The following is a 21621-nucleotide window of genomic DNA, read 5'->3' as shown; positions in this document are numbered from 1 at the left end:
CTCCATCAGGTTTTTAACTGGGGTTACAACTTGGAAAGATTGAACCCAACAAGACCCTGACTGAGAAATCAAACTGCAATTTCTTTTTCATTTTTTCCAACCTACCACTTACCTGAAAACATTGTCAGACAGATTGAACCCCATTCTGCTGCTTGCCAAAAACGAAGAGTAATGAAATCATATCCACCAAGAATTCTCTACAAAATTGTTCTATTGTAGAAGTGCAAATAACAAAAAGTAGGATTAGATGGTCATATCAATCCTTCAGCACCATGCAAAGAACCCTACTCTTCAAAATGTAACCATACCTCCCTCAGTGACAAAGTCAACTGGAGCTGCGTTCTTTTCAGTTTGGTTACTGGCTGCTGAAAGAATAAACTTCTTAAATCTTCTCTCCTTGGCTCCCTAACAAATCTCTACCAAAATGGAGAATTGAGAAACACTATTGTTTCTAACCAAACTGCACAACTTATTTTTATTTTTTATTTTATTTTCTTCCTATAGCCTGTTGGCAGTTGGCACAACCCATAGAGATTCAGAGTCTTCAGATTTTGCACAGAAAATGGCATGGGGATTTAGTATGAACTCTTGGTAGAATTCCAGGAATAAATCAAGTACCGAAGGAACAGGAATACAAGGCATAATCAATCTAAACACCATTTGAATATTTTGTTGATTGAATTCAATTAACATTAAATTGTTAGAGTTGCCCACCCTTTTGATTCTAAATTGATGACTCAAATCAATTAATCATCATAGTGATGTAATCTAGTTTACAGAGAGATCCACCATGTATCATTCACTACATTGCAACATCATATAGATTCTAGCACCATCATTTTTGCTTATTTAAGGAAATATTTCTCCATGAAACAGAACATATTATATGCAGGCGCTGAGGCATAGGATAACACACATAAACAACATGATCTCCAAGTTATTCGGAAACTGAATTGACTTTTTATTTTTCTTCGGTAGTTATGGATTTTTTGGAGGGTAACCTCCCCGTCCCAACCCATAACCTCCAGGACCACTGTAATCAGCTTGAAAGGATACACCCAAAAGCCTTTGCCCTGCACCTTGGAAATTGCTGATTGAATGCTGCTTAATAAGTCATCATTTCCACTCCTAAAGTTCAATCAAACCCGTGACTCTCAGAAACTAAATTAAGTTCATATATTGAACTGCATGCACAACCACTGTAATCAAGAAGGAAAAGGGGTAAGCAAAGTGGATCTTCCAGAGTCTGAAAATTGATTTGAGACTACGTCATGATCTTTTAGGTTTATAAAATGATTGGGTGATGTCTCCATTATGATACTTTAAAGCAACATATGTTGGCAGAAGCAAAAAATAAAACGCTACTCCAGCTAGAGATTTTCTACTGACCAAGTTCTGGAGTTGTGTCCTGGAGAATTACTGCAGCCACCTCAGAGGACGTGAGAAACATTAGTGTAATCAAAATAGCTGCCACCATGAGTGCAGAGGCACTGGAGGAATACATTTTTCCCATACCAATATAGGGTGAAGAGGAAACAAGCTCAAGAAAATAAGTGGCTAAGGATGGCAATGAAACCATTTTAGTTGAGTTCAAGTATTTACAGATGAACATGGCAGACTCAGAATCATTGAATTAAGCACACCCATGTTAAAAGATTGAAGAGTCATCAACACTGTTCCAATCTAGTCCACGTATCTCATCTGGCTTACCGTGTCAAATATGTTCTAGTTTTCCATATTGATGGTATTTTCTTCTGGAAGAAAGGTTAGTCCATGTTTTTTTAACCAGTCAAAACATCATTTTAGAACAGTGCCTGGAGAAAAGTGGCAATGAAAACGATGCCATAAATAACTTGTACATAGACCAAAGAAATGAATGCAAGGTTATTACGGCACGTTAGTACTAATGACTCATTTCAGAAGAACTGACCACTCCTTGGCATGTATCCATTTACTCAGTCACCCATGTAGACAGATTTCAAATTTGTTTATTTTTTAATAGGAATTGAAATTTGTGTGTGTTTGTATGTGCACAGCACTTGGTCTATATTCCATGTAAAATAAGAAATTCTGTGCTGGCAATGCCCGAATGTAGTGATAAAGGACCAAACAAAGATTCTAACGGCAAAAAGAAAATAAAAGAGAATTGCAACACAAGCAACTTAATAATGCACATAATAAAGATTAATGTGGATATGTCAACAGCTGATGAAGAACAAAGAGAAACCATCCTTGGTTTTGGGATACTTTTTGTCTTTCTCTTTTCAGGTGTTCTGTATATACTGTTGGAATTTTTATGTGTGGACTTACATAATCAATTTAATAATGTCATAAATCAGTGTTATTTATTTTTGCATTGTGGTCCATAATGGGACTGGACACATATTGTTGCTTGATTTTTATGGGCTCACCCTAATTCACTTAACTGGCCCATTAAGTCAAGTGGTGGTCCAAATAATGTGTGTGGCTGGCTCCCTGCCCTTCCTCCTTTGGCTAAAAGAGAGCACGCACTCTCGTTTTGGACTGAATCTGGGTGTAAAAGGGAAGAGCTCATTAACTCGTAATTCTCGCACCATCAAGCACTGGAGGAGCTTCCTGAATACCAAAAAAGAGAAAGAAATGGCCTTTCACGGAATTAACCAAGGTGAACGTTTCCGTTTTTGCCGTTCAATGCATGCTTAAATGTCAACATGTGATCCTATGTTGTTTAAATTTTCTTCATATACTTCCTTTGTACCAGGGTTTGCCTCCTTTTATATTGCCCTTTGTATGGAATACTTTGCTTATCAGAAGAAAAAGAAAACAAAATAAATCAGGTATAAAAGTCTCAAAAACACAGACCCTAGCTCAAAATACTCCTTTCGCAATTTTGGAAACTCATTTCATAATGAGTCAAAAAATAAAGGTACTACGGAGCAGAAATATCTAGTACTCTTCCTAGCTCAAAATTTATTGAATCAAAAGGATACTTATTCAAATTCTAGATTAGAAAGGCTTTTCTAATCATATGATTTTCTACTATTCTCCTTTCCACCTGATGTTTACATATCACATACCACATAAGGTGTTTCACCCAGGATTCACTAAAATAAAATAAGACCCTCTGGAATAGAAGGTGGGAGACAATCAAATAAATGTCTAGAACAGAGAGAATTCATACCTACTTCTCTCGGCCTCATGCTGACTTAGAAGTTGAATAATAGAGAGAGAAATGTTGGCAAGAAAATGAGATGGCAACCAAGGGGAGGAGGGATCACAGTCAACTGTCGAAAAGGATTAATTGTTCTGTCTTGAGATCAATCCATTTAGGCAGTCACATATTTTTGACAGATCTCAAATTAATATTCTTACAGAAATTAGAAAGCATAATTTATTCTTTTTATAGCACTTGGATCAAGTACATTCTCCTTGGAAAATTTTTAAGAAATAATGCCATTGATATGAATCCATCGACTATTCAATCCAGCTAGAAACTTTCAGATTTGTTTTTCTTTGACAGCATTTGGGATTATTATAACATGCTTTTTTATAACATTTCTCAGGCATTCTAACAAAAAAGTCAAAGGACTATCAGTCTTGCTTGTCACCCTCTTTCTATACTAGTTGCAGTGGCATCTTCCTCCCAACAATAGCTGAAAGGGTAAACTATGCACCAGAGGTCATTGTTCTCAAGTATACCCTGCATAGTAAGAGAAAAGGGAGCACAATCGACCAATTAATCAACAGAAATGAGTTTCTTTTGCAGAAATCAGAATTGGTTAAATGATTTCAGCCATCACCACTGCTGCTAAGCTTGACTCTCCCTCTTGATTCTTAATACAGAAAAATGGCATTTCCCTCATTATGGAATCTAAGGATGAAGAATAAGACAGAAGCTAGGTCTGGAAAATAATTATATAAATTTAAGGTCATTTTCATATCTTGTCAGATAGGATAAAATCGTTGGAGACATGGTTAGGAGGAAGTTACATTGCTCTTAACAGGGACTGATTAATAAATAATTTGCCCTTGTTTGATAATTGAATTCAACTTTTCAATGGTTATCCTCCTACACACATCAGGCCTTAACATGTGCTGGCAGCTAAAATATAGACTGCAAATCTTGAATTCAATGACCATTCTTTCAAAAATGAAGAAACGTCTCCATTTCCCATTGCTTCTCCTCCTCCCCTTTCAAATTATTCTATATTGCAGCACTAACAGGGTAGGGGCTGTTGATGCTGATACAGATACTCTTGCACTTCTATCTTTCAAGTCCGTAGTCTCTGACTCCCAAAATGTTCTTTCTGGGTCTGCACTTGGTTTGGTGTCACTTGTGCCAACAACGGAACTAGAGTTCTGTCACTTCGTCTTGCTGGTTATGGTCTCTCTGGTATGATACACCCTCGACTCTCCAACCTCACTTCCCTCCAATTGCTAGATCTTTCCAACAATTCATTTTATGGCCAACTTCAACTGGATTTTAGCCATCTGTCACTCCTTCAGAATATTAACCTTGCAAGAAACTCCATTAATGATACAATTCGAGTTGGTCTTTCTCATTGTTATAACCTTGAGGAGATTTATTTTGAGCACAACCAACTTATTGGGAACCTTCCATCTGAACTTGGAGATCTGCCGAGACTCAGAATTCTTGACGTTGCAGCGAATAACCTTACAGGTGTAATAGCTCCAACATTTTGGAAACCTCACCTCTCTTACTGTTCTCAGCCTAGCAAGAAACCAATTCTTCGCCGAAATCCCAAATGAGCTGGGTCATCTCCATAATCTTCAAAGACTTCAGCTCTCAGAGAATCAGTTTGAGGGAAAGATCCCTTATTCCATCTACAACATCTCTTCTTTGATCTACTTATCTGTAACAGAAAATATGCTTGTTGGAGAACTACCAACTGATATGGGCCTTGTACTTCCAAACCTGGCAGAAGTCTACTTAGCACATAACCAGCTGGAAGGGCCAATTCCCAGTTCTTTCTCTAATGCTTCACAAATTCAAGTCCTAGACTTTTCTTCAAACCACTTTCAAGGGCCAGTTCCTCTACTTGGTAACATGAATAATCTTAGACTCCTACATCTTGGCCTGAATAATCTCTCTTCCACCACCAAGCTTAATCTTCAGGTATTTAATTCACTAGCAAACTGTACACAGTTGGAGTTTCTATATCTTAATGATAACCAGCTAGCTGGTGAGCTTCCAACTTCAGTTGCGAATCTTTCTACTCATCTCCTTGAATTTTGCTTTGGCAGCAATTTTCTGACTGGTAGCATTCCCCGAGGATTTGAAAGATTTCAAAATCTCTGGGCCTTGGACATACACCAAAATCTTTTCACAGGTATGATACCAAATTCCCTAGGAAAACTTCAGCAACTACAGAGATTATTGGTTGATAATAATATGTTATCCGGAGAAATTCCAGATATCTTTGGCAATCTTACACGACTCTTTCTGCTGACAATGGGGTACAACCAGTTCTCTGGTAGAATCCCCACAAGTATTGGAGAGTGCCAGAATTTAAAGAGACTGGGTCTAAGACAGAACAAGCTCAATGGTAGCATACCCAAGGAGATTTTCAGACTTCATGATATAATCGAGATATATTTGGCGCATAATGAACTAAGTGGTTCTCAGCCCGCCCTAGTTGAAAGTTTGGAACACCTTGAGGTCCTGGATGTTTCTAATAACCAGCTGTCAGGAAATATTTCAACAACAATTGGTTCTTGCTTAAGTCTGCGTAGTTTCAATATTGCCACAAACAAACTCTCAGGTGCCATACCAGTGTCGATGGGTAAATTAATAGCATTGGAGAGCTTGGATCTTTCTTCCAACAGTCTGACTGGACAAATCCCCGAAGAGTTACAGGATCTTTTGTATTTTCAGATCTTAAATTTGTCTTTCAATGACTTGGAAGGACCAGTTCCAAGAAAAGGTGTTTTCATGAACCTTACCTGGCTTTCTCTTACAGGAAATAATAAGCTCTGTGGTAGTGACCCTGAGGCTGCAGGAAAGCTGAGAATCCCCACATGTATCACAAAAGTGAAGTCAAATAGGCATTTGATACTCAAGATTGTGATGCCAGTTGCCAGCTTTACCCTGTTAATGTGTGCAGCCTGTATCACATGGATGCTGATCACCCAAAACAAGAAAAAGAGGAGAGGAACAACTTTTCCATCTCCTTGTTTCAAGGCGTTGCCGCCAAAGATATCATACTCTGACATCCAGCATGCTACAAATGATTTCTCCGCAGAAAATTGGGTAGGAAAGGGAGGCTTTGGATCTGTATATAAAGGAGTTTTCAGAACTGGTGAAAATGGGGTCAACACCATTTTTGCAGTGAAGGTTATCGACTTACAACAAGGTGAAGCTTCTGAGAATTTCAATGCAGAGTGTGAAGTGTTGAGGAACATTCGGCATCGAACATTCCACTTTTGAGTGTGGGTCTTCATTACTCTAATGTGATGTTATTTTGTTGTAGAGTGTGGTTTAGGTAGAAGGATTTCAACAAGTAGGGATGTCTACAGCTATGGAATTTTGCTGCTTGAGATATTCACAGCAAAGAAACCCACAGATGAAATGTTTCAGGAAGGTTTAGATCAGCATAAGTTGGCATCCGCTCTGCTCATAAATCAATTTTTAGATATGGCTGACAAACGGCTTTTTAACAATGATGCTTGTACAGACAATAGCATCTTCACTAGTTCTTCTGGTGACTTTAACAGCATCGGTACTAGCAGCAATACTTTGTCCCATTGGAAAATCAAAACTGAAGAGTGTATTACTGCCATAATACATGTTGGTTTGTCATGTGCTGCTCATTCAACCACAGATCGTTCAACCATGAGAGAAGCATTGACAAAGTAGCATGATATTAAAGCTTTTCTACTGGATTTATGAGCTATATTATTTCATGATACTGCAGAATTTTTATGTTCAACATTATGTCCTATTAATTAAAGCTGCAAGTCCCTAATCTGTAGACTGAAAATATGGATATTTCTATTGATGATGTTTCTTGGTACACTTTATCTGAATTGTTTGGAAATGTGTTAACAGCAAAACGAAAGCATCTTGGTCTATCTACAAATGTAAAATTCTTAAATCAAAATGATGGATCTGGTTGGGGACAGAAAGTATGCCTCACACTTACCCTATTGAAAATATATATCAGACCCCTTCCAAAACGATGAAAAAAAAACATCAACCATGGGATTCACACAAAAGCAATATGGGAATTCTTCACAACTTTCAATTATTAGGTTATTGCCCAACCATTGTATTCAGACAGTTGGTTTGAGCAATAGACTGCAAACATACAACAGTTCTAAGCCACACTGTTATTTGTATAAACATAGCATTCTAAAAGATAATCAACAGAATATGTGACATAAACAAGAGAAGGAAAGGGGCCAGAAAAATAAATGCAAAGAAGAAAAGAAATATAGATAAACAGAGTCAGATAATGCCAATGACATCCACCAATGTAGGAAACCACAACTTCAAAACCAAGAGGAAGAAACATACAACCCCCTTACTGTAATATTTTCAAGAAATGATTTCCATAGAATCTTTTTCAGGCATCAAGTAAAGCGTAAAGATTCAGCCTCTACCTCATCCAGTAACCAGGAAAATATCTCTTTCCTCTTTTCTTATGACTCATCCATTGGATACTCATTAGACTAGTCACTAGCCTTATTCAATTAATGCATGGAAAGCCCTCGATTTCTCCTGCAAAGTACAAGTGCATGTAGTTAAATGCATAACTAATCGAACACATTCCAATTGGAATGTTATTTTTGTTTATGTAAAGTTGATATACCTAAGCAAAGCAAAGCATCCGTTACCATGAATTAGGAGGCATTAGAGATTTAGAGCAAGCTGTATTGGGCTAGGATGAGATAGCTAATATTGTTATAAACTGAGAATTTACAAGGAGAGATGGGGACTTGTAATTATAACTAGCAAATGTAGGATTAGGAAAATGTAACTCTCCATCTGCTGAACTTTTTCAAGGCTCAAGTAAAAAAAGTAAGCTCTTTCTGGACATAAGACTAATTAGCTCCATCAGGGTTTGAGCTAGGGCTTCAACTTGGATTGGTTAAGCCCTACATAAACAGCATCCAATTGATAAAAAAGGAGAGCTCAGACGCTCAAAAATGGCTTCCATGCAGGTGGGTTAGATTTTTTCTCATATTTGTCCATCTCCCGCACAGCTCCATGCTGCTGCCAATTAGAGGCAAAAACCCTAAACGCCTAAACTTATTGTGAGAAAGAGAGAAGTTTTAGCCACGTTGTTTTATGATATCCCTCTGTCTCTCTCCTTCAGAAACCAAAAAATCACACCTACCCTTGAGAAAGCGCCACAAAATCCAGCAAATTACCAACAAAATCACTCTGAAAACGCCAAGCAGCAGAATTAAATGGGTCCCAATATTTGTCTTAACGCTTCACTTTCTTTTGTAATACAGGCTCCATTCATAATAAAGTTGACTGAACCTGCTTTCTTTTAGTTGGGTTGCTGGTTGCAGAAAAAAACAAAATTTTCTTTTTCTACACGTCATTGAAATTTAAATCCTGCTCCTCAGTTGAAAACCCCTACAGGACTTGTGGGTCATTTTCATCATGTCAAAAGACTCGAAACCTCTAAAACCTCTGGCTCTCACAATTGAGAAACCGACCCAAGAGAATTGGATCAGCTGATCCTAAAAGGAAGAAACTAAGGACATAAAATACTTTCAATCCTCTTTTGGTGGACAAGAAAACTGAAGAAGTGACAAGAAAACAGATTTGCATCAATGGCAGATGCCATCATCACTTATCAGCAGTTGCAATACTGTTTTACACTTTCTCCGTGGAGTTAAACGACAGCGGGTTTTTGGTTCCATATAACAATGTGATTCGGTTGAACACAGAATGTGTGGGATTTTTGCATATGTACGGCAATAAAATAAAAAATTAAATTAAAATAAGGTTCTCCCAATAATGTTTATAAAATTATTGCAGTCTCTATCAAATGAAATATGGTGTGGGATGAAGAACTCCCAGCTTTTCCATGGGTAATAGACTTTTGTAAACTAACAATTTGGTGTGGGATTTGGGTAGGACTCCTCTGTAGAGTACTAAAGAGAATTACAATGGAACTGGGAGAAAAGCTCTTCATTTATAATTTCAAGACAACTGCAGGAACACAACACTATAGAGACTAACACCAACTTTCTGTGCTTCTTTAAGGTACAAATGCTTTGTAAAATAACATACATGAACCATATATTATCACTCAGAAACACAGAGAAATTCTTAGATTTATTTGGCAACCTTCCCGAAAACAGCTCTTGGGAACTCAATCCCACGATTATGGACTTGTTGAGCCGTATCCTCCCCTTCCTGCATCATACTGGTCTTCATAATCAACATGAACAGATAAACCTAGAGCCTTCCGTCCTGCAACACAAAAATGATAGGCGGTCAGGAACACAGATGAGTAGACCCTTCTGTTTGAAGATTTCTCAGTTACCAATTCCATGGCTGGAATTCAATAAAACCCCCAACTCATAGAAACTGAACATAGTTCACACACAATCACAGAAATGAAGAAGGCAAAAGGCATGCAAAGTTGATAGCAAAAAGCAAAAGTATCTTGGCATTGAGAAATAAAAATAGAACACTCCATATGATAATTTTCTACTCACCCTACTGAACTCCTATTGTTGTGTCCTGTAGAATTGCAGTAGTGGCCATAGAGAACATAAGCAATAGAATTGCTACAAATATAGCTGTCAGCATTACTTTGGAGGCCTTAGAGGAATAAATCTTTGCCATGCTAACTTCAGAGGATGAATATATAACAAGCTAAAGAAAACAAAAGCTAGAGTGGGATGAGAATGAAGAATTTTAGTCAAGGTTGAGTATTTATACCGAAAACACGAGGGATTTGGAAATGCTGACTATTTAATTACATAATAAGAAAATCTAGGGTTGTCGACTGTTTCGTTTTATCATGCTTAGCACACAGGACCAGTCAAATGTATTCCAGTTTTGGAAGAAGAGTACTCTGCCTCTTGTTGATAAGTCAAAACAATATTTTGAACAATACATGGAGAATCTTCTGGATATGAACAAGAAGTTATGACTAAACCAAAACCTTGAGAGCTTTCTAATTTATATCTTATAGTAATTGGGATGATTATAACTTGTTTGCATAGACCCTATTCCTTCCACATAATCTAAGAATACTTTTAAGCATTTTAAATCATGCACTTCTAAATTCTCATTCTGATTTCTCCTTTCTTATTTTCTCACTTCCTTTTTTCCTTTTTTGGTACAAAACAAAGGGACTAGGCATAGAAGATCTATTAGTCAGCTCAGCTCATAAAATCTACTTGATCAAAAGTATGCTAGTAGTACTGAATCCTGATTAGTTTTTCTTTGAGAGGAAAGGCTTTTCCTAGGAAATGATCCCTGCAGTGTTCTTTCTTCTATGTTTTGCATATGCATTATCTAATCCATGATCCATCTATGATACACAGAAGATAGCTCTTATAGATTAGGCATAAGGAACAAGGCCTCTACATAGGAGATAGATGAAAACGGCTAACAAAACTGATGTTGCCATTAATAAGTGTTGGACCAATCTCATTATCTCTGTCAAAGAACCAAAAAAAAAAAAAAAATGATTCCCATGCAGAAAAGTAGGTTATCAAGATGATGTTACAACCAATATGTGACTAATCATGAACAGCCAATTGTTGTAGAAGAAGAAAAATCAAAAAATAAAAATAAAACAATAAAATTGTCTGTGTTGACTTCTCTAGAAAAGCTAATTGGATACTTCTCTAGAAAAGCTAATTGGGCCATCTTGAGATGAATCCGTTTACCAGGTCAACCATACAGATAGTCACCCACTTCCAATAATTGTTAATAGCAATTGGAAGGAGTATATTTATTTATTTATCTATTTATTTTTTAATGGCAGTTGAATTGGGTATATCCATACATATAATACCAACATGTTTAAAAACTAGACCTTTGAGATGAACCAATTGACTAAGTCACATGGAGATCGATTTCATTTTCTTTAACAGCGTGGAAATGAGTGTAATTTGTTAATTTGTTAATTCCATTTACTTTTGAAGGATTAGCTTTCTGCTGTCAATTTCCTTTGTCACTCTCTTTCACTAACTAGTTCCTATCATTTCCATTAACTTGATAAATATTCTTAACTCATTCTGTATAAGCTTAAACTTTTGTGATAACTGATCATTTAATATTGTTAAAAATCTGGAGAAAGGAACTAAAACTTTCAGAAAATATTAGAGTACTGAGTTGGAGAAAGACACACACTATATTTCACCGAAGAGAATGCCTATTTATAGGCTTACAACCAAATTGAAAATGCTAAAAACTCTCAGCTGCTATGACTACTTCTACTAACAGAAAACTGAAAATCAGAGATAGCAAAACAGAGACTAAGTCTAACTAAGACATTTTCAAAGGCAAACTCTCATGAATTCTAACACTCCTCCTTGAGATTTGCCTTGGACATACCAAGCTTCAACCTTAGGAACTCCAGCCTTGATTTAAGAAGTCCTTTAGTCATTATGTCAGCAAGTTGCTCATCAGTTGAGCAATAATGCAGCTTAACAAGTGAATTCTTTTCAGCTTCCCTTATGGAGTGGAATTTTACATTTATGTGCTTGGTTCTGCCATGATGGACAGGATTTTGAGCAATGGAAATGGCTGACTTATTGTCACAGTAAAGCTCAGTTGGTGAGCTTTGTTCCCGGCCTAAATCAGCAAGCAATTTTCTCAACCATATTGCTTGATTTGCAGCAGCTGCTAAGGAGATATACTCAGCTTCTGTAGTTGATTGTGCCACTACTTCTTGCTTTCTTGAATTCCAGCATATGACACCTGAACCGATTGTAAATGCATAACCTGAAGTGCTCTTCATATCATCAACACTTCCTGCCCAATCACTATCAGCATAACCATTTAGCTTAACTCCTCCTGACTTTAAATACCAAATGCCAAGATTTGTTGTACCTTTAACATACTTTAACACCCTCTTTGCAACTCCCATGTGAACATTGCTAGGTGAACTCATGAACCTTGAAAGCAAACTAGCTGGAAACATCAAGTCAGGTCTGGTTACTGTCAAGTATAGTAGGCTGCCCACCAAGCTTCTATATGCAGAGGGTTCCTCAAGTTTCTCACCATCATTCTTTGAAATTTTCTCATTTTGTGCCAGCGGAGTTGCTACTTCTTTGCATGATTCTAGCTTGAATTTCTTGAGAATATCCATAGCATATTTTCTTTGTGAAATGAAGATACCCCAGCTGCATTGGTATATTTCCATTCCAAGGAAGTAGTTCATGATGCCAAGGTCAGACATCTCAAATACATCCTGCATTTCCATTTTGAAATCAGCTAGCAATTTTACATTGCTTCCGGTCACTAGCATGTCATCAACATAAAGTGATACTACCAGTTGCAAACCATCATCATTTTGTTTCAAATACAAAATCATCATTTTGTTTCAAATACAAAGTAGCTTCATTTTCACTCCTCCTAAATCCAAGTTGGATCAGATGAGAATCAATTCTGCTATACCAGGCCCTTGGTGCTTGCTTCAAACCATAGAGAGCCTTATGTAGCTTGTACACTTTGTGTTCATGGCCAATAACCTCAAAGCCTTCTGGTTGTTGAACATAAATTTCTTCAAGAAGTATACCATTTAGAAAAGCTGACTTGACATCTAAATGGTACACTTTCCATCCCCTTTGACCAGCAAGTGCAAGTAGTAGCCTTATAGTGTCATGTCTGGCTACTGGTGCAAATGTATCACCATAGTCCACTCCAGCAACTTGAGCAAAACCCTTCACAACCAATCTAGCCTTGTGCCTGAAGATTGAACCATCTGAATTAAATTTAGTTCTGAAAACCCACTTTACACCAATTGCATTCTTAGCTTCAGGTAGTTCTGTCAACTTCCAGGTTCCATTTCTTTCGATAGCATCAATTTCAACTTTCATGGCCTCAATCCATTCTAGAAATCTTGCAGCTTCCGTGTAACATGTAGGCTCAGCATGTACAAGATTGCACCTCTCGTACACATCAGATAATGGCCTCATCTTAAGCACTGGTGTGTCTGAAGTTGCTTCAACATCAAGTGGACCTTCAATGATTGTACTTTCTATTGCTGGTTCAAGAATAGATGGAGTGGTTTGATCACATTTATGAACTTTCTTCAAGTCCCAATTCCAATAGGAGTTTTCATCAAAGTGCACATCTCTACTTATCACGATTTTCATTCTACTCAAGCTATAAATTCTGTAACCTTTTGATTCTGCTGCATAACCAACAAAGACACCTTTCTCAGCTCTTTCATCAAGCTTCCCTCTCTTGACAGATGGCACATGAAGATAACAAAATGAGCCAAAAACTTTCAGGTGCTTGACAGAAGGTTTTACACCAGACCATGCCTCTATTGGTGTTTTGCTCTGAACAGACTTAGTTGGTAGTCTGTTAAGCAAATACACTGAGGTGTTGACTGCTTCAGCCCATAGAAGCTTTGGTAGCTTCTTCTCGAATAGCATGCACCTTGCCATCTCCATCACGGTTCTGTTCTTCCTCTCAGAGACTCCATTCTGCTGTGGTGAGTATGGAGTTGTTAGCTGGTGTAGAATTCCAGCTTCTTGACAAAAGACACTAAACTCTTTTGAGGTATACTCACCTCCATTATCAGTTCTGAGCACCTTAACGTTCTGGCCACTTTGAGTTTCAACCATTTTCTTGAAGCTTTTGAACATAGAGAGCACTTGTGACTTGGTTTTTAGAAAATAAACCCAAGTCATTCTGCTGAAATCATCAATAAATAGCGCAAAATACACATTGTTGCTCAATGAGGTTGTGCTCATTGGTCCACAAATATCTGAATGGATTAATTCCAGCTTGTGAGTAGCTCTCTTGGACATATTTTGAGGGAATGGTTGTCGTTGTTGCTTCCCTAGCTCACAACTTTCACAAGTTTGAGCATTAACTGAGATTTCAGGCATGTCTTCAACCATACCAGCTTCTTGCATGAACCTCAGTGACTTCAAGTTGAAATGACCATATCTTTTGTGCCAAACAACACTCTCATCAATCTTGGCACTAAAGACATGACCTTCAACTAAATCAAGCTTCAAATAAAAACTATTTCCATTCATTTTAATTTTTGCTATCTCTGTTCCGTGTACATCAGAGATAAAACAAAAATTTTCTTTGAAAGAGATTGCATATCCATTTCTTAGCATTTGTGCAACACTAAGAAGATTCTGATCTAAATCTGGAATATAAAGAACATTAGTGACAATTTTTGTACCTTTCTTGGTGCTGATAGCAATTGTCCCTTTTCCTTTGGCTTGCACAACTTCACCATTTCCCAACTTGACCTTTGGTTGAACTAATCTATCAATGGAGGTAAATATTGACAGATGTTTGGTCATGTGACTTGTGCAGCCACTGTCAATGAGCCAAGTATTCAGTTCATGAGAACTGAGTGCTTGTGATGCCATAAATAAATGCTCATCATCATTTTTGTCTTCTTCAGTCACACTTGCATGTTGTTCTGGTTGCTGTTGAGATTGTTTTTTCTTGGCTCTGCAATACTTCTCACTGTGGCCAAGTTTATTGCAGAAGTTACAATTAAAGAGAGGTTTACCTTTGTGCCAACAATCTTTCTCAGCATGGTTGGTTCTTTTGCAATGAGAGCAAGGCGGAAATTTTCCTTTTCTTGAAGACCCTTCAGCTTTCCCTCTGCTGTTCTTGAAGAACTTCTTTCCTTGCAAGTTTCCAGAATTCTTTCCCTTGTGATTTGCTTGAAAAGCACCTTCAGTAGCTTCATCACCTCTCATTAAGACCCTTTGCTCCTGTGCATGAAGCTTGCTGGTTAACTCTACAATTGTGAGAGTTTGCAAGTCACAAGACTCCTCAATTGCAGAAATCTTGGCTTCAAACTTTTGAGGCACTGAAACCATGATCTTTTCTACCACCTTTTGATCTGTAAATGCCTCACCAAGAAGCCGCATTTGGTTTACAACATCCATTAACCTGCCAGAATAATCTTTGACAGATTCATCGTCTTTCATCTTCATCAACTCAAACTCTCTCTTCAATGTGAGGAGTCTAACATTTTTTACTCTTTCACTGCCCTCAAATTCACCTTGGAGCTTGTCCCATACCTGTTTAGGTGTTTCCAAGTTCATGATTTTGGTGAAGATGTGGTCTGCAAGTCCTGAATGTAGGCAAGTGATGGCTTTGTCTTTCTTGAGTTTTTCTTCCTCATATGCTTTCATCTGAGCAACTGTAGGATTTGCTCCCAATGGTGGTGGATCAGCTTCTGACATCACAACATTCCACAAACCTTGAGACCTTAAATAAAACCTCATCTTGACAGCCCAAATGTGATAGTGTTCACCATTAAACACTGGAATTACAGAGGAAATATTGCTAGAAGGAGTCATGTTTGCACCACAGTTGCCTGAAAAAAATAGATCAGTCAACCTCACTAGTGTTTGCACTCAACCTCACTGTGTTTAGTACTCAAAACACTCAAAAACTTTGCCTCACAGCCCATAGGAATTTTGCTCTGATACCACTGTTAAAAATCTGGAGAAAGGAACTAAAACTTTCAGAAAATATTAGAGTACTGAGTTGGAGAAAGACACACACTATATTTCACCGAAGAGAATGCCTATTTATAGGCTTACAACCAAATTGAAAATGCTAAAAACTCTCAGCTGCTATGACTACTTCTACTAACAGAAAACTGAAAATCAGAGATAGCAAAACAGAGACTAAGTCTAACTAAGACATTTTCAAAGGCAAACTCTCATGAATTCTAACAAATATAGTACTAGAGCCTTGATTCTTAGAACTCTCAGGCTTAAACTTCTATGTTCGTTTATTCCCCATGCATTTGTTTAAAAATGTTTCACTCCCTGCACGGTTGGAGATGTGTGCACAAGAGGACGTTAACTTAACATACATTTTTTACTCTTTAACAGTAATAAAAATAAATAAAATATGTTTTTCCTTTTCTCTATAAACTCAATTTTCATGGGTTATCCTCTTCTACACCTCAGGCCTTAACTTATGCTGGCAACTACAAAAATAAACTGCAAAAATCTTGGCATAAATCAAAAGTTGAAGAAGATTGGAGAGAACTTACTAATGCTGAATAAAAAAACCCACCCCCTATAATCACAATCCCAAATAACTCCAAACCACTCTCTTAAGACATTTTTCCGTATTTTTTTTTCTGATTTACAAATAACATGTATATATAATGGCACCAAAGAGTACACGATATATACAATCCTGATAAATGACGGAGTAAGGATAGCTCTTACTGACTTAGAAATAGAAACAAGGCTTTTGAACTTGGGATGGGGAAAGGTGGCTAAGAAAATGAGGTTATCGACACCATTTTTGAACTGGTGAAAATGGGGTCAACACCATTTTTGCAGTGAAGGTTATCGACTTACAACAAGGTGAAGCTTCTGAGAATTTCAATGCAGAGTGTGAAGTGTTGAGGAACATTCGGCATCGAACATTCCACTTTTGAGTGTGGGTCTTCATTACTCTAATGTGATGTTATTTTGTTGTAGAGTGTGGTTTAGGTAGAAGGATTTCAACAAGTAGGGATGTCTACAGCTTTGGAATTTTGCTGCTTGAGATATTCACAGCAAAGAAACCCACAGATGAAATGTTTCAGGAAGGTTTAGATCAGCATAAGTTGGCATCCGCTCTGCTCATAAATCAATTTTTAGATATGGCTGACAAACGGCTTTTTAACAATGATGCTTGTACAGACTATAGCACCTTCACTAGTTCTTCTGGTGACTTTAACAGCATCATTAATAGCAGCAATACTTCGTCCCATTCGCAAATCAAAACTGAAGAGTGTACTACTGCCATAATACATGTTGGTTTGTCGTGTGCTGCTCATTCAACTACAGATCGTTTAATCATGAGAGAAGCATTGACAAAGTTGCATGATATTAAAGCTTTTCTACTGGATTTGTGAGCTATATTTTTTCATGATAGTGCAGGATTTTTATGTTCAACTTTATGTCCTATTAATTAAAGCTGCAAGTTCCTAATCTGCAGACTGAAAATATGGATGTTTCTATGGCTGATGTTTCTTGATACATTTTATCTGAACTGTTTGGAAATGTGTTAACAGCAAAACAAAAGTATCTTGGTCTATCTACAAATATAAAATTCTTAAATTAAAATGATGGATCTGGTTAAAGTATGCCTCACACTTACACCTATTGAAAATATATATCAGATCCCTTCCAAAATGATGAAAAAAAAAACATCGACCATGGGATTCACACAAAAGGAATATGGGAGTTCTTCACAACGTTCAATTAATAGGTCATTACCCAAGCATTTTATTCAGACAGTTGGTTTGAGCAATAGACTACCAACATACAACAGTTCTAAGCCACACTGTTATTTGTATAAACATAACATTCCAAAAGATAATCAACAGCAAATGTTTGACACAAACAAGAAAAGGAAAAGGGGACAGACAAATAAAGGCAAAGAAGAAAAGAAATATAGATAAACAGAGTCAGATAATAATGCCAATGACATCCACCAATGTAGCAAACCACAACTTCAAAACCAAGAGGAAATTATTCATCAAAATTTCAATAGAGGAAGAAACATACCACCCCCCTACTGTAATATTTTGAAGAAATCATTTCCATAGAATCTTTCTCAGGCATTAAGTAAAGCATAAAGATTCAGCCTCTACCTCATCCAGTAACCAGGAAAACATCTCTTTCCTTATTCTTATGACTTATCCATTGGATACTCATTTGACTAGCCATTAGCCATATTCAATCAATGCATGGAAAGCCCTTGAATTGTCCTTCAAAGTACAAGTACATGGGATTAAATACATAACTAATTGAACACATTCCAAATGGAATGTTATTTTTTATTTGCGTAAAGTTCATATATCAAAGCAAAGCATCTGTTACCACGAATTAGAAAGCATTAGAGCAAGCTGTTTTTGGCAAGGATGAGATAGCTAATATTGGTATAAACAGAGAATTTACAAGGAGAGATGGGGAATTGTAATTATAACCAGCAAATGGAGGATTAGGGAAATGTTATTCTCCATCTGCTGAACTTTTTCAAGGCTCAAGTAAAATGAGTAAGAAGCTCTTTCTGCAATATGGCATCCGATTAATTAGCCCCATCAGGGTTTTAACTAGGGCTTCAACTTGGATTGGTCAAGCCCTACATAAACAGCATCCAATTGAGGAAAAAGGAGAAGCTCAGACTGAGGAATTGCCAGTTTTCTCCTCCACTACTGAAACTTAGCCCAAAAATGGCTTCCATGCAGATGGGTTATTTTTTTCTCATATTTGTCACTCTCCCACTCAGCTCCTTCCTGCTGCCAATAAGAAGCAAAAACCCTAAACGTAATGTGAGAAAGAGTTCCAACCACGTCGTTTTATGATACCCCTCTGTCCCTCTCCTTCAGAACCCCAATATCACACCTACCCTTGAGAAAGAGCCACAAAACCCAGCAATTACTAACAAAATCACTATGTTTGAAAAGGCCAAGCAGCAGAATTAAATGGGTCTCTCAATATTTGTCTTAATCTTTCACTTTCTTTTGTAATACAGGTTTCATGGATAATAGAGTTGACTGAACTTGCTCTCTTTTAGTTGGGCTGCTGGTTGCAGAAAAGAAACAAAATTTTATTTTTCTCCATCACGTCATTGCACCTTTAATGCTGCCTCTCTGTGACATCCCTACTTGCAGTTTTAAGCATGATCATATCAAAATCTCTACACCTCTTGTTCTCACAATTGAGAAATTGACCCAAGAGAATTGCACCAGCTGATCCTACAAGGAAGAAACGAGGGTTATAAAATCCACCTTTAAAATACTTTTGCAATAACTCATTTTAAATTAGGTTCCGTCATTTTATTTGATTTTATTTTGGTTATCTTAGGTGTTTCTGAATAAGCTGAGTTTGGTAATTACTCAGATTTTATTTGATTTTCTTTTGCAATTTATACTTTTATTTTTGTTGAGTCAATGACTCTTGGGTATAAAGAGACTAGTTCCTTTTAGGTAGGGATTATGAGAACATTATTCAATAAAAGTTTTATTTTTCTTTGTTTATATCGTATCTTCTTCTTCTTGGTTGTTTCATCGGTATTAGAGCGACAACCTAGCACCAAGTGATGATGGATGGGACTAGAACACAAGAAGTTCATCCGTTGGAGGATTCCGTAAAGCAATTGAAAGAGACCTCAAATCAACAATCGTTAGAACTGAAGGAGTTAGCCCGAATGATGATAGCAATGAACCTCAAAATTGATCATCTAATAGAAAAATCATTGGTTTCAATGGTTTCCATGGGGGTTTGTGGTTTAATTGCAATCAAGCCACGAACAGGTTTCGCTTCTAACATGAATCATATGCAAACCAAATTTTTAAAATTGAATTTTCTAGCTTTTGAGGAGGAAAATCTTGTGGGTTGGGTGTACAAGTGTGAGAGGTTTTTCTAGTATAATGAAATGTTGGAATAAGAGAAGGTTGAGATTGCCTTTATTCATTTGAAGGGCAAGACTCTACAATGGTTCTAGGGTTATGAAGCCTTTGGTAAGGAATTAAATTGAAAGACATTTGTTGTAAATATAATTATGCAGCTTGGACCAAGGACGTATGACAATCTAATAGGCTAGATTACTAAATTGAGGCAAACCTCATCGGTGTGAATTTATTAAGAGTAGTTTGAAGCGTTAATGGTAAGGACAAGTGCTTAATAGAGGAATATGGTTCATAACTAGTTTGAGAAATACAATCAAGAATCAAGTCGTGATATTTCAACCTACTACTCTTATTCAAGCTATAGGGTTGCCTTTACTACAAGAGAATACATGGAGGTGATGGTTAAGAAGTCAAGTCCTCATCACGAATCACTGCTAGCATGTTACGGCGCACACAAGGAGTTGAAAGGAAACCTTGGACAAATTCCCCTAAACAAGAAAATATCTGTAGACTCTCCATTTTGTCATCTTAGCACATGTCCTATTAGGTATTTGTTCAATACTTTACAGCAATTTCCTGGTGGCCCATTACTACTCGTGTAGTCTATCTTTTCTAAGACACCTTGGAGACTTTGGTTAAGAGATTTACCTAACCCCATTGTGACTCTTGGTAGCCCTATTTAGACTAGATCACTTAGACACCTTAAGCCCACTTAGGCACCTTAAGCCCACTTAGGCACTTAAAGTTCATTTAGGCACCCTAGGCCCACTTAGGCACCTTAGGCCCACTTAAGCACCTTAGGCCCACTTAGACACCTTAAGTCCATTTAGGCACCCTAGGCCCATTTAGGCATCCTAGGCCCCACTTAGGCATCCTTCCTAGGCCCACTTAGGCACTCTAAGCCCACATAAGCACCTTAGGCTCATTTAAGCACACATGGCCCATTAGGCATGACTAGCCCACTTAGTTTTACTAGTCTTGCTTAGGTCACCTCTCAAGTAGGGTTGCATAGATTGTATGACTAGCACGCGCTTGATTTATTTATTTATTTATTTTATTTTATCTTATTTTATTTTTTTATTATTTTATTTTTATTTTTATTTTTAATCTTTTTATTATTATTGCATGAATTTAATAATTACATTTATTTTTGTTTAATTTTTTTTATTTATTTACTTATTTAATAGAAAATTGCTTGAATTGCTTTGACTTTAAATATGCATGTGGTTGCATTATTAAATCATGAAATTACGTAATTTAGTCTTTCTTTTTTTCTTTTTAATCTTCTTTTATTTTATTTATCAATCTCATGATTTTCATTAGTTTTTTTTTTTTTTAATTTTTAAGTTTATTTTATTTTGTTTTGATGAGGAAACGATTACATATTTGGGAATAGGGAATCAAGGTCAAATTTTTTTTAAGGAAAAAGAAGGTCAATGGGCTATATATTTTTTGGAATGAAAAATCAGGATGGGAAGAAAAGTGTATTTTAAAGGCATCTATGGATTTGGGAGAGTTGGAGGAAATCTACAATGAAGGTCCACATGCAACCACCATTGGAAAGTGATGCGGGGGACTTAAAAATGGACAACACATATTCACCATGAGGGTAAAGGGCGATTCAGCATCACGTGAAAGAGGGATCTCCGGCGTTCTGGTGAATGAATGAAGCCGGTTTTTTTGGAAAAATACAAGGGACAGTTGGGAGAACATCACGCGCATAGATGAATGAAATAGTGAGCGTTACATGAAAAGAAGACTTACCATTCTAGAAAGGGGATCAGAGAGATCATAAAAAAAAAATGAGAAAAAAAGTGCAATCACACCAGACAAAGGAAGAGGGAACAAGAGGAAGAAAAATTCTAAGCATAGAGGAAAGGACACTGCAGAGAAAAAGGAAGAAATTTTTTCAAATCTGGTCCGTTTGGGTGGAAATCAAACACAAGAAGATGTCTACCTTCAGCGGCGATGAGATGGCTCCATTCTTCGGTTTCCTCGACGCTGCTACCACCCTTGTTTTCTCCTATATGGGAGTGTCATATGGAACCACAAAGAACGG

General features: G+C 37.1%; 1 protein-coding gene across 1 annotated transcript; it reads left to right on the top strand.

Moving 5' to 3' along the window:
- Positions 1-4129: 4129 nt before the first annotated feature.
- LOC109121602 (probable LRR receptor-like serine/threonine-protein kinase At3g47570) lies at positions 4130-6427 on the top strand. The gene is made up of 2 exons (XM_059734482.1): positions 4130-4372; positions 4670-6427. The coding sequence occupies exons 1-2, from the start codon at positions 4130-4132 to the stop codon at positions 6425-6427; spliced, it is 2001 nt and encodes a 666-aa protein (XP_059590465.1).
- The last annotated feature ends 15194 nt before the right edge of the window (positions 6428-21621 follow it).

This window comes from Vitis vinifera, chromosome 18 (assembly GCF_030704535.1).
Source record: "Vitis vinifera cultivar Pinot Noir 40024 chromosome 18, ASM3070453v1".
Classification (NCBI taxonomy): domain Eukaryota; kingdom Viridiplantae; phylum Streptophyta; class Magnoliopsida; order Vitales; family Vitaceae; genus Vitis; species Vitis vinifera.
This window is presented reverse-complemented; position numbering and strand designations above follow the sequence as displayed.